This window comes from Ailuropoda melanoleuca, chromosome X (genome assembly GCF_002007445.2).
Source record: "Ailuropoda melanoleuca isolate Jingjing chromosome X, ASM200744v2, whole genome shotgun sequence".
Lineage (NCBI taxonomy): Eukaryota > Metazoa > Chordata > Mammalia > Carnivora > Ursidae > Ailuropoda > Ailuropoda melanoleuca.
In genome coordinates, this window is record NC_048238.1 from 35,941,359 (window position 1) to 35,953,651 (window position 12,293).

Sequence of the window (12,293 nt, forward strand, 5' to 3'; positions counted from 1 at the left end):
AAAGAAAGGGAAAGGGAAAGGGAAGGGGAAGGGGAAAGGGAAGGGAAGGGAGGGGAAGGGAAGGGAGGGGAAGGGAGGGAAGGGAGGGAAGGGAGGAAGAAAAGGGAGGAAGGGAAGGGAGGGGGGAAGGGGGAAGGGAGGGAAGGAAGGAAAGGGAGGAAAGGAAGGAAAGGTGGGGGGTAATGGAGATGGAATTTTGATTTTGTTTCTTGGTCACTGTGCTAAATAAGATGGGAAAACTACATTTTGATGCCATAAATATAAAGGACAAGTGGCACATTTTCACTTGAGTAACAATGAACTCTTATCAAAATGAGATAAAATCATGAGTAATACACAGAATTCAACTGGTATCATATAATATTTATAGGTTGTGGCCCTACTATACAGAATAAATGAAATGACCTGGCCTTGTCTTCAGAATAGAACTTGAAGACGTTTATACAGCAAAAGCAATGACAAAACAATGGAGGAATGAACTACAATTTCAGTGACAGGCTCCCATATATTAGGTAAAGACAAACTCAGAGACACGGACTACATGTCAACCCTACCCATCTTCCCCCCCCCCAAACTTTTTAATTAAGTTTGGCATTTGACTCACTAACTAGGTGACAATTAAAAAAAAAAAAAAGGTTCGGCCTGGCATTCTGAGTCTATAGCGCCAGAGATCCCTTGCTGAAGAAATCTGTCAATAAACAATCTCAGCAAACTGAGAAAGTAATCAATTGCCTCCCTAAAAATGTCTTTAGCCTGGAGAGATTCAGAATTAGGTATAAAAATGAGTTAAATCAATATAAAATTGGTATACTGAGTAACTGATTTAGACCTGTGATTTTAAACTAGACTCTTACTAAGTTCATCAACAGTAATAGAACATTTACGAGAAATAAAGATTCAACACATTTATAGGTTTAATAAACTATGTTCAAGACCCAGGAAAGTTTTATTAGTTGACAAATGAGGTACAGAAAATCAAATACAGTATTTTAAACTTAAATCCAGTTAAGTCTTAGGAAACATAATTAAGCTGCAAAGCCTGCTTGGAAGTAAATTTTAAATTCTGCTAAATTTATAAAATAATTTATATTAAAAAGTAATAATAGCCAATTCTGGAGAATGAAACCATGAGATCTAAAACCTCTGAATCTTACCATAATGTTTTAAGGATTAAAGCACTTTAAAAAAAATCAGTGCTTCTTGTGGGTAACAACTTCTAAGAATCTTCTATAATCAGTATGTGGATAATAATAATAATTCAACGGGTTAAAAAAGTGTTTAAAAGCAATGATCCTGAAAACAGATCTACAGAAACAGATTAACTTGGAGCTCACAGTATGTGGGATTCTACTTTCCAAAATTAGGATAACTGGATAAAGTATAAATTGGTTACTCTACCCTAGCTTTTCCAACTTCAACTATCAACTGCATTGTTCTTGGGAGGGAAAAAAAAAAGACTAAAGGAGGATATCTTCTATTGGACTGTTAAAAAGCCTGAATTTAGAAGACAGGCTAATTAGAAAAATAATTAATTGTGCCAGCTGAAGGAGGAGGACATGCAAACTGTGGCTACATGAAGCTAGGAGTTAAACTGTATAAAAAATAAGTAACTTTAAAATGCTTACCTACTGTTTAAAAACATTGACATGTAAATATGATTAACAATATCAACGTCTTAAAACCAAAGTTTAAGTCCTGCCTATCATAACCATACTGATCTTTCAAATTTTCACATATATACTCTAAGTGACTTAAGCCAAATGTGATATAGGAGTCTTTTAGTCCTATTAGACCATAATCCTAAAGGTGGTAAGTTATGGATCTGGAGGGAATTCATCTTAGTTTCTTTTGAACCTGCAATTACCCTATCTTCGCCATTACTTCCCCCTCCCTCCCTTCCCATCCCATCTTCCATACCACAGGACTCAAAATTAGACCCTACAAAAATATATATCCAGATTTCACTTTCTTCCTAGTCAAAAACCATAGGCCTAGAGCAATCTTACATGGTTCTATAACCGTAAATTACTCTAGCTATCTTTCAAATACCATGTTCTAGAACTGACAAACTAGAATGTAATTTAAACTGTCTCCACCCACTTCCCACTATATTATACCCACCACCTCCCCACCCCCAGATGAAAGTTAGGTTGATAAATGGATTTTGGAGATGAAATAAAGCCAGACATCAAATAACTTACTTGAAATCCATCTCTTACCTTCTGTACTTAACCCTGGACTTGATGTGAACTTGGCTACATCAACAATTTTTACAGCAAATTGTTGCCCAGTTTCTCTGTTGATACATCGTCGTACAACACTGAAGGGACCCCTTTAAAAAAGAAAAAGAAAAGGCCAAGTTTAATTCATTGCTTTTAATTAATGTCCCCATCAACACCTTACTGATGTTTCATTGTCTACTATGGCTGTAGTTTAAGATCAAATTTAAGTACTGTAATTTTGAACATATTTTTCTATAATCCATGAGGTAAATAATTTATGTTATTAAACCAGAATAGAAAACAAGTTTGCATTTCAAAATGACTTATGAAAATTCTAACTAGTACTCTTATATTCAAGGCAAATAATCTTTGTAATATTCTACATATATTATCAACATCTTAAAGTAAGAAATCACAGTGGTAGTGCACACAGCTTTTACCTTTTGAAGCAGAAACTTAAGTCATTCTTGACCCCTTCCCGTTTCACCTTACCCACCACCTCCCCAATCTTCACTAACAAGTCCTACTGACTTTCTCTCAACTCTCTCTCAATCCCATCCACCTCTCTCCATGTATCATACCCTAGGTCTAAGGTACTACCATCTTCTACTGGGACTACTGAAGAACTTGTTTCTCCCACTCATTCTTGGAGTCATGTTTTAAAAATGAAAATCTGATCTTATGTTTCTGCTCAAAATCCCAGAGAAAGAAGGTACTTTCAGTGCATATATTTGGCTAAGAACCAAAACACATAAATAATTCTCAAATAGGAAAATACACCCCTGTAAAATTTCACCAAAAGACTTGAAGAGGCACTTCACAAAGAGAAAGCCCTGCACGATTTTGCCTCCAATAGCCTCTCCAGTCTCACAAGAAGTCACAGAGAAATTTATCTTCCTTAAACTTCAAATTAGAATTGTTCTAAATTGCCATAGGAAAGGAAGTACTTTCTACCAGGAGAGCCCCTGGTCTAGTCATTTGAGTCATCCAGCTCTCTCCCTCAATTGGTGACTCTCAATATTGGCCATACAATTGAATCAACTGGGATGACTGATAAAACACCAATGCCCGGGCCCACGCATTACATACACACACACGTGGGCATGCACAGTTCCTTGTGATTAATAGTTATCACATAGGTATCTGAACCAAAGATAATCCAAAGATTGACTTGTACAGGTACATGCTTGAATTGACTACTGAATAATACAGAATACAATAGCAATATACCATAGCAATTTATGTGAAGGTGAGTATAGTTTAAGTCATCAAATACATGTACATTTTTACACATGTGTATTCCGCCCCCCTCAGGAAAAATAACACCCTCATTAGCTTTTACAGGTAAGAACAGTACATGTGGCTGCCCGTGGTCAATCAGCAGATAAGTTCTTCATTTATACTGGGGCACGTGTGATCCTGCTTGCCTAAAGAAGTTTGTCTTTCTCTTAATTAGGGGACAAGGAAAAGAATATAATCTAACCCAGACTTAAACATTTCTCTAACATCATATGAATTAGTGGATTTCACTATGTCATCATCTGGACATCAATTATACCGCAGCCTCAAATTTCTCTCTTCAAACAACCTAACAAAGCTCAACTGGAAGGAAAAAAAAAATGGCAATAATGTGGCTTTCAGAACTCCGAAGAAAGAGGACCTTTTTGATAACCACTCCAAACTGCTTAAAGATTTTGCCCTAAGAGAAGACAATATAACAAAGTGAGGCAGGAATCCCACAAATGGTTTCATTCTCAATCTGGATGTCTTATTTGTGACTACTTACCCTGACAACAGCAAGCAATTTCAGGAACTGCTTAATGTAATTGGTTTTTGTCCACACATAAACCCTTGGGATTCTATTTATATATACATTTGTGTAGTGTGCTTCAATTCACTATAGATCTTTTTGGAAAATTTCCAAGATCTGTACGTGGGATTATTCGTGGACAATAGAGTCAATTTTTCACTTGTTCCTGTTTGACGAAAGGTGAGGAAGAAAAGCGCAGCTTCTCTCCCTGCCCTTTTAGTAATAGTAAAATGAAGAAAGCTACAGAGAAAGGAGGGAAAAGGGAATTCGGGGGGGGGGGAAGCATTTAAGACCATGAATAAAAATCAAACCCAATCCTCAATTCTTTAGGCTAATTCTATAATGTGAGGCAAGGAAAAGGAATTTATTTATGAACTACTGATGACCTGAAGACAGATCAAAAAGTAAAGGATTTCAAGGGTCTGTCCCTCAATGGCACCCAGGGAGTCAGCAAAAGTGAATCAAATTTAGTACACAAAAAAAGACACTGAAATATACTTTAAGTTTTTCTTATGATTTAATCCAAGAGAGGGTATAATAAAGTGTGTGTAATGCAGTAAATGTTTTATACTTATTAATTATACTTGAATGATATTTTAAGGAACAGCAAAAATTCAGGAAGCCTGGGTCTGGCCATTCATCTGGCTGAAACTCTTTCATGCTTGAAATCTCATCCTTACATTTTTTTAGTCTATGGTACAGTTGATTCTCGAGTATTTATGTGGGGGAAAATATTGACAGATAGTTGTAAGCCATCATCATAAGCTATTATCTTTCTCCTATTTCTACTAATTCTGGCCAGCATGTTAATCAAAATGAAATAAGATAATTGATAGCATTTCAGATTTGATAAAATAGATGTTCTATGTTCAACTCTCTTAGAATAATGAATTTTGATTAAGACTGCAGCACAAGGTTCCATCTGAGGCAGGTGGCAGCTTGCAGAATTCTGTTTTTCAGTAAAAGGTCAATGAAACCAGAATATGTTGCAAGTGAATAAATATTGCTGTACCACGGCTAAGGTTTTGAAAAGAATGCAGCTGCGTCTCTATGCAGTCACAGAGTCCTCTCATCTGGTTTTCATTTATGTGAAGAAAGGTTATGTCTAGGAAATGAGCAATTAAAAAAAAAAAGATTTATTTTAGAGAGAGAGAGAGCAGGGGGAGGGGTAGAGGGAGAGAAAGAATCCTCAAGCAGACTCCCTGCTGAGCAGGGAGCCCGACACGGGGCTCGGATCTCAGGGCCCTGAGGATCATGACTTGAGCTGAAATCAAGGGTTGGACGCTTAAACAAATGAGCCACCCAGGTGCCCGGGAAATGAACAATTCTGATACCAAAAGTAAATACATCAGGGGCGCCTGGGTGGCACAGCGGTTGAGCGTCTGCCTTCGGCTCAGGGCGTGATCCCGGCGTTACGGGATCGAGCCACATCAGGCTCTTCTGCTATGAGCCTGCCTCTTCCTCTCCCACTCCCCCTGCTTGTGTTCCCTCTCTCGCTGGCTGTCTCTATCTCTGTCAAATAAATAAATAAAATCTTTAAAAAAAAAAAAAAAAAAAAAGTAAATACATCAAAAAAAGACTAGAATTAAGTGAAATCAGGCTAGAATATAGTATGTTGGTTTTCAGGATTACAGATTTAACACAATGCATCTAATTTATTTTCCTCCCCAAACCCCACTAAAATGATACCAAAGGGGCTATCACTTTTTAAAAAGGACTAGGAGAAACTAGAGGAGACAACAGTAATACTCAAATTTGGGAAGCAAAAAAACAGATGGAGTAATGGTAACTGACATAGTGGGGCCAGGAAACCTGAAGTGCAAAGAGAAAATAAGGGAAGTTCATAAACCAAACCCATTCACACTCCAGAATCCTCAAGAAACTCTTGAACTGGCAGCACCAGATAACCCTGGAACTAGAGGTTAAGAGGGTGGGGCTAAAAGAACAGTTTTGAATGAAATCTCTAGAGAAGGAGTTAGAGTCCTAGATCCCCTCCATACCCATATTCCATCCCACTGTGCAACTGCCCTACAGTCATTCTACCAGAGATCTGCTCTAGAGAGAGTAAAACAGGGTCTGAGAACTGGGGGCACAAGGCAGTTGAGGAAGTGGGTACTAGTAAATGGAAATCAAGGGGATTGAGTGATCACACACAAACTGAATGCAGACAGCCCCACCCCTTTTCCCCCCGTAACAGGGGGGACGTTAGAAGCTAGAGCTTTATCCTTCGGGCAGGAGAAGAAAGATTTTCTGTTGTCTATCCGACCAGGCCAGAAGGAAAGACCTATAGATAATGACTTGAACTGCTCAAGGAGCTCCGCCCACAAGTTCAGAGCTCTCAATCAGCTTTCAGTCACTCTACTGCAGGATTTCCAAACTCAGCACTACTGACATTTTGGCCTGGATACTTCTTTGTTGTGCGAGGACATCCTCTGCGTTATAGGATGCTTAATAGCAATCTGGGCAGCACCCCCTGACCCAGTTTTCACATCCAAAAATGTCTCCAGACATTGTCATATGTCCCCTGGGGGGCAAAATTCACTCCGATCGAGAACCACTGCTCTATTCCTACTCATGAGTAGACCGCCAAACTCCCAAGATATCTGGAGAACAGTCTGTAATTTGGAAGACAGAGATCACAAAACAGAAAGAGCAACCTAGTCTCTCATGGCTCATTCCCCCTTCTGTTTACCCCACCTTCCTTCTTCCCTTTCTTCTCCTACCGATCTTCCTACTTCTTATGTTCCATAAATGAGTGAAACCATATGATAATTGTCTTTCTCTGCTTGACTTATTTCACTTAGCATTATCTTCTCCAGTCCCGTCCATGTTGCTGCAAATGTTGTGAAATCGTTCTTTTTGATGGGATCGGGATAGGCCGGTGATGGGTATTAAGGAGAGCACGTATTGCATGGTGCACTGGGTGTTATACACAAGTAATGAGTCATGGAACTTTACATCAAAAACTAGGGATGGGGCGCCTGGGTGGCACAGTGGTTAAGCGTCTGCCTTCGGCTCAGGGCGTGATCCCGGCGTTCTGGGATCGAGCCCCACGTCAGGCTCCTCTGCTGTGAGCCTGCTTCTTCCTCTCCCTCTCCCCCTGCTTGTGTTCCCTCTTTCGCTGGCTGTCTCTATCTCTGTCGAATAAATAAATAAAATCTTTAAAAAAAAAAAAACTAGGGATGTACTGTGTGGTGACTAACATAATAAAAAAATTATTATAAAAAATACAAGGAAAAAGATGAAATAAAACTTGACATCTTTGAAAAAAAAAAAGAGCAACCTAAAGGAAGAAACAAGAAAAAAAAAACGTTCAAACTATGAAACAAAAACAGAACTTTCAAAAAATAAAAAAAGGGCTCTTGAAAAAGAAACACCTTAAGAAATTTAAAACTCAATAGAAGGGCTAGAAGGTAACACTGAGGAAATGTCCCAGAAACTAAAGCAAAAAGAACAAAAGAGACGGAGTGGAAGAACGCAGAATTATCTAAGAAAATTTCCCAGAACTTAAACCATGAGTTGCCCAAATTAAAAGGAGCCACCAAATACTTGACAAAATAGATCACAGACCCATGTCCACACATGCCACTTGGAACTTAAGAGCACCGTGGGCCAGATTTTCCATTGCCAAAAGTGGAGGGACAGGTATGCTGGGAGGAGAGGATCCTATGGTTCACAAAGAAAGACCTGGAAGCAGAATGACTTCTGATTTCTCGATGGCAATACTAAAAGCAAGAAGACAACAGAGCAACACCTTCGAAATCATGGAGGAAATTTCTAACTTTTAATTCTATATCCAGCCAGAAAAATCAATAATCACAAAGACATTTTCAGACATGAAAGAGCTCAATAAATTACTTGCAATGCATACTTTCTGAAGAAATTATTTTAAGATATGTTTGCCGAAACAAGAGACTAGATCAGTAAAAAGGATGTCAAGAGACAGCAAAGAGGAGACCCAACACAGGAGATGCACAAAAGGAGCCCCCAGGAGTATAAGAGTGGGAGACCTCAGGCTGACAGCCAGATGTCAAGAAGAGGTTAACCAGTTCAGACTGTGAGCTGTCAAAGATTCCCACTGCCACTGATCCCCTTTCACTGATCCTCAAAACAAGGAAGAGTGGGTGTGCTGGGCCCAGATTCTTCTGTTTTGCTTTTTCTGACCAGGGGCTGTTAAGATTCCTGCTCTTCCCTGCTGCCTGGATTAGCAAAAGACTGTCATTTCACTCCACAGCAGTTGGCATATTCCTGAGAGCTGGAAGTGGGTCTCAGAGGACCGAAAAGCAGGAGAATGCAGAGCAGCCCAAGCCCCATGACCATATCCCTGCAGAACAGTAAACCAGTCCCCATACTATAGCACTGATGTCCTGCCTGTGAGGAGCCCTGCGTCATGGGATTTACTTGGGACCTTGCCAACCGACCTCCCAGACAGGGGGGTTCCTATACACTCTCAGGGTATCTGAAGTCAGACTGTGAACGAGAGGTTCTGTTCAGCTTTTCTTCTCCTGAGAATCTTCATACAATACTGGTAATATCGCCCTTTCCTTACATACCTGTTTGTCCTTACTACTCAGTTTTTAAAGACTTAAATAATACACTGTTTGGGCATACATACCTAGGTGGTAAAGCTATAAAGAAAACCAAAAGGAATGATTAATATAAGAGCCAGGGTACCAGTTGGGGGGGGGAGGGAGAGAAAGGTTGTTTTTGAGGAGGGGCATACAAAGGGTTTTTAAAGGTACTTATTAATATTCCATTTCATCACCCGGATGATGGATTCATGAGTTTTCATTTCACTATTATTCTTTAATACACAGTATTCTTTAATACACATACTTTATACAATCTTCCGTACATATATTTCCTAGTTTAAAAAATGTTTTCAGGGCTTAGAGGTAAATCCTTAAGATCTTGCTAAACAAAGGTCTTAATTTTTTTTTACATATCTATACAAATTATTTTAAGTGACTTGATATATGTATATTAAAAAAACCAATGTTTATATCTCAAACATGATAAAGTTAATATGAATTATGTTCATTGTAACAGTATGAACTTCTTGTCCATATCACAGGCCTAGAAGCTTCATTTCTCTATAACAAATTATGCAATATATCACAAGGATACAGGAAAACCACAAAGAAAAAGAATTACCAATTAACAAAAGGAAAGTAAAGGATGGGGGAAGTGAAGACCAAGAACAAATTCATGTTTTACATATATATATTTACACATACACACACAGTTGATACACACTCAATCCTCATTATTTGAGAGTATTTATGAAGTCACTTACTAACATTTGTAACCTCAAATCAATACCCACTGTACTTTCACAGTCATTCACAAACACACGCGTAACACTGAAATATTTGAGTCACCCAACGTGGATGTTACCAGCTAAGGGTGAACAAGATGACACCTGGCCTTCTTGTTTCAGCTGTCATACTGTAAGCAGGTGTCCTTTTTGCCGTTTAGTGCATTTTTTACATTTTGTGCTTTTTGTTGATCACTGTTTAAAATGGCCTTCAGGGGTAATGCTGAAGGGCTGTCTAGCATTCCTAACTGCAAGAAGGCTGTGATATGCCTTAGGGAGAAAATATGAGTGTGAGATAAGCTTCATTCAAGAATGAATTATGGAGGGGTGCCTGGGTGGCTCAGTCGTTGAGCGTCTGCCTTCGGCTCAGGGCGTGATCCCGGAGTCCTGGGATCGAGCCTCACATCAGGCTCCTCTGCTGGAAGCCTCCTTCTTCCTCTCTCACTCTCTCTGCCTGTGTTCCCTCTCTCACTGGCTGTCTCTCTTTCAAATAAATAAATAAATAAAATCTTTAAAAAAAAAGAATGAATTATGGAGCTGATAGTCATGGTTTGATGTTAATCAATCAACAATATATAGGAAATAAGGTATCTTCAAACAAAAATACACATAAGACAGGTTATATGCATTGATTAGTTGAAAATGTGACCAAAGGCTCAAAGGAACCTAACCCGGTATTTCCCCTAGGAGCAATGGTTCAGCATACATTCAGTGTTTGGGGCAACTTCATAGAACATGACTACCACAAATAATGAATATCACCTGTGTGTGTGCATGTGTGCATATACATACACATATGTATTTGTATTATGTAATGTATATTTATAATATGTAGTCTTGTGTTACATGTTTTTAGAATATAAACTCAATAAGTACCTGGTATATATTAGACCCTCGATTAGTATTTGGTGAATGATGTATCAAAAACTAGGAATGAGGAAGCCCCTGATAAATTTATCATACCACACAATTTTACACAAGCATATCAAACTGAAAAATCATGGGACTTCTAGCTATTTCTCTACCAATTTACTAAGTCTGTATTTTCCTATGACTTTCTATATAGTTCCTATAGTCAGGTGGGTGGGTAAAAAGGAAACAAACTAAAAATATAATGACATTATCAGTAAGAATAAAGTCTTAAGAACTACAGTCTATAGACACACACACACACACACATACACACACACGTATGTGTGTCTACAGAATATATATAATACCTAATAAAGGTAACAGTGGTCTTTTCCTCTTATTTCAGCATTGGTGGTCATTGCCACTAAAGAAGAGCTCATATGTATCATTCTATCAAGAAATTCTTTCCCTGTCTTCCTATAGTTTTCTGGCAGTGATAGGACAGAAATGTTGTTCTGACACTTGTTTTTCTCTTTAATACTTCATGTACCACCCCCACCTCCAACACACACACACTTACATATACCCACCAAGCTGGGTTACTTTAGGTAGGTACAGTGACTAAACCAAAGGAAAAAAGCTTGCCTCATCATAGCTACTACTAAAGAAACACACATGAGATGGAAAATTATTAAAATAAAAGTCTCAGGAACTGTTGCCTAGATGTTAACAGTTAAAGACCTGATACTTTGAAGAATTAAGCTCAGTACAATTCAGATTGTTCCTTGAAAACAGAAAGGGTAAGCTTATTTGAAAATTTGGCAGTCGATCTCCAATAAGCTAACAGAACAAATCTAGCACAACTGTCAAAGCTGAGTAATTCAAAGAGTTAAGACTAACGTTTACTAACTTGGTACTTATATTGGCATAATTAGTACCTCTGTCAAACCTTGATAGTTCAGTGATAAGTTTAGTAGACCTTTCTTTAGATTTTATGTAGCACACCATTCTCTGGTCTGAATCTACATAGGATATATTCACCACTTTTATGAGAGGACTGACTACAGAGTATACATAGCAATTTCTGCTCATCCAAAAGTTCTGGAAAACTTGATTGATATGTTTTTGTGTGTATGTGTGAGTGCATGTGTTTGAAGGGCTAGTTTAGGGCCATAGTAGAAGGGTATTGTCTCTCAGTCTTTGTTAGCTCATATATGATGGAGCATGTATCATTGCCAAGGGGAGAAAAAATATTTTTTAACAGGTAAGAAACAGGAAGAAGAGCAAAGGAGAAAAGAAAGGGAAAAAGCAAAACATATGAAGAACTGTAAAATAAACACACCCCAAAGTAAGAATTCTGATGTGGTTGTACACATTTAGGCCTTTTCAGCTAAATATATAAAGAACTTTCAAGATATTGCATATTGAAGCACTGACATTAAAAAATTCTATTGATATTTGCACATTTTATTCATTTACTTCATTTTCCCACATGGAAGTAAGACCAATAAAAAAAAAACACAGAAAACAAAAGATTAATAAAGCAATTCTTGTCCTCAGGAAACACCTAATCTGAACAGATTGCTGTTGGTACGTATACATGATTTTAGTATAATGTTATAGAACAAGGAATTAAAACAGTATAAAACAGTGTAATACCAAGAGTTTATTATCTGTGGATAGGAAGGTGGTCAGAGGAAGCTTCTATGAGACAGAAACACTTAGGAGGGTTTGGAAACATGAATACATTTTTCATGCCAACAAGGGGAAGGGGAAAATTCCAGAAATTAGTAGGAGCATGTGGAACAGCCTATAGCACTAGGTGAAAGCATGGTTTGTGCTGGATACTACAAGTTATTTGGTACTGCTGGTGTGAAAAACTGGACGGTGAAAAGTAGCTGGAAAGGGAGAAAGGCAGAAGAGTGGAAGATGGGTTGAAGAATGAATGGGGGCCAGTTAGGAAGTTACTACATTAGCCCAAGCATGAGGTGACAAACACCTAAACCAGTACAGTAGAGGTAACTGAGATACTTAAATTGATAACATAGTGGGGCATCTGGGTGGCACAGTCAGTTGAGAGACCAACTCTTGG

At 38.3% G+C, this 12,293-nt stretch overlaps 1 protein-coding gene across 13 annotated transcripts in view; it reads right to left on the minus strand.

Moving 5' to 3' along the window:
- Window positions 1-12,293, minus strand: part of CASK (calcium/calmodulin dependent serine protein kinase) — a 350,328-nt gene that overhangs the window by 281,683 nt on the left and 56,352 nt on the right. For 7 of the 13 annotated variants that reach the window (XM_034648751.1, XM_011230613.3, XM_034648749.1 and 4 more), the window contains exon 2: window positions 2,220-2,332. In XM_034648751.1, coding sequence (XP_034504642.1) covers window positions 2,220-2,332 — 113 coding nt within the window. Of the gene's footprint in view, window positions 1-2,201; window positions 2,333-12,293 lie in introns of all 13 variants that reach the window. The other 6 variants (XM_019804579.2, XM_019804606.2, XM_019804597.2 and 3 more) reach the window with 1 other exon arrangement.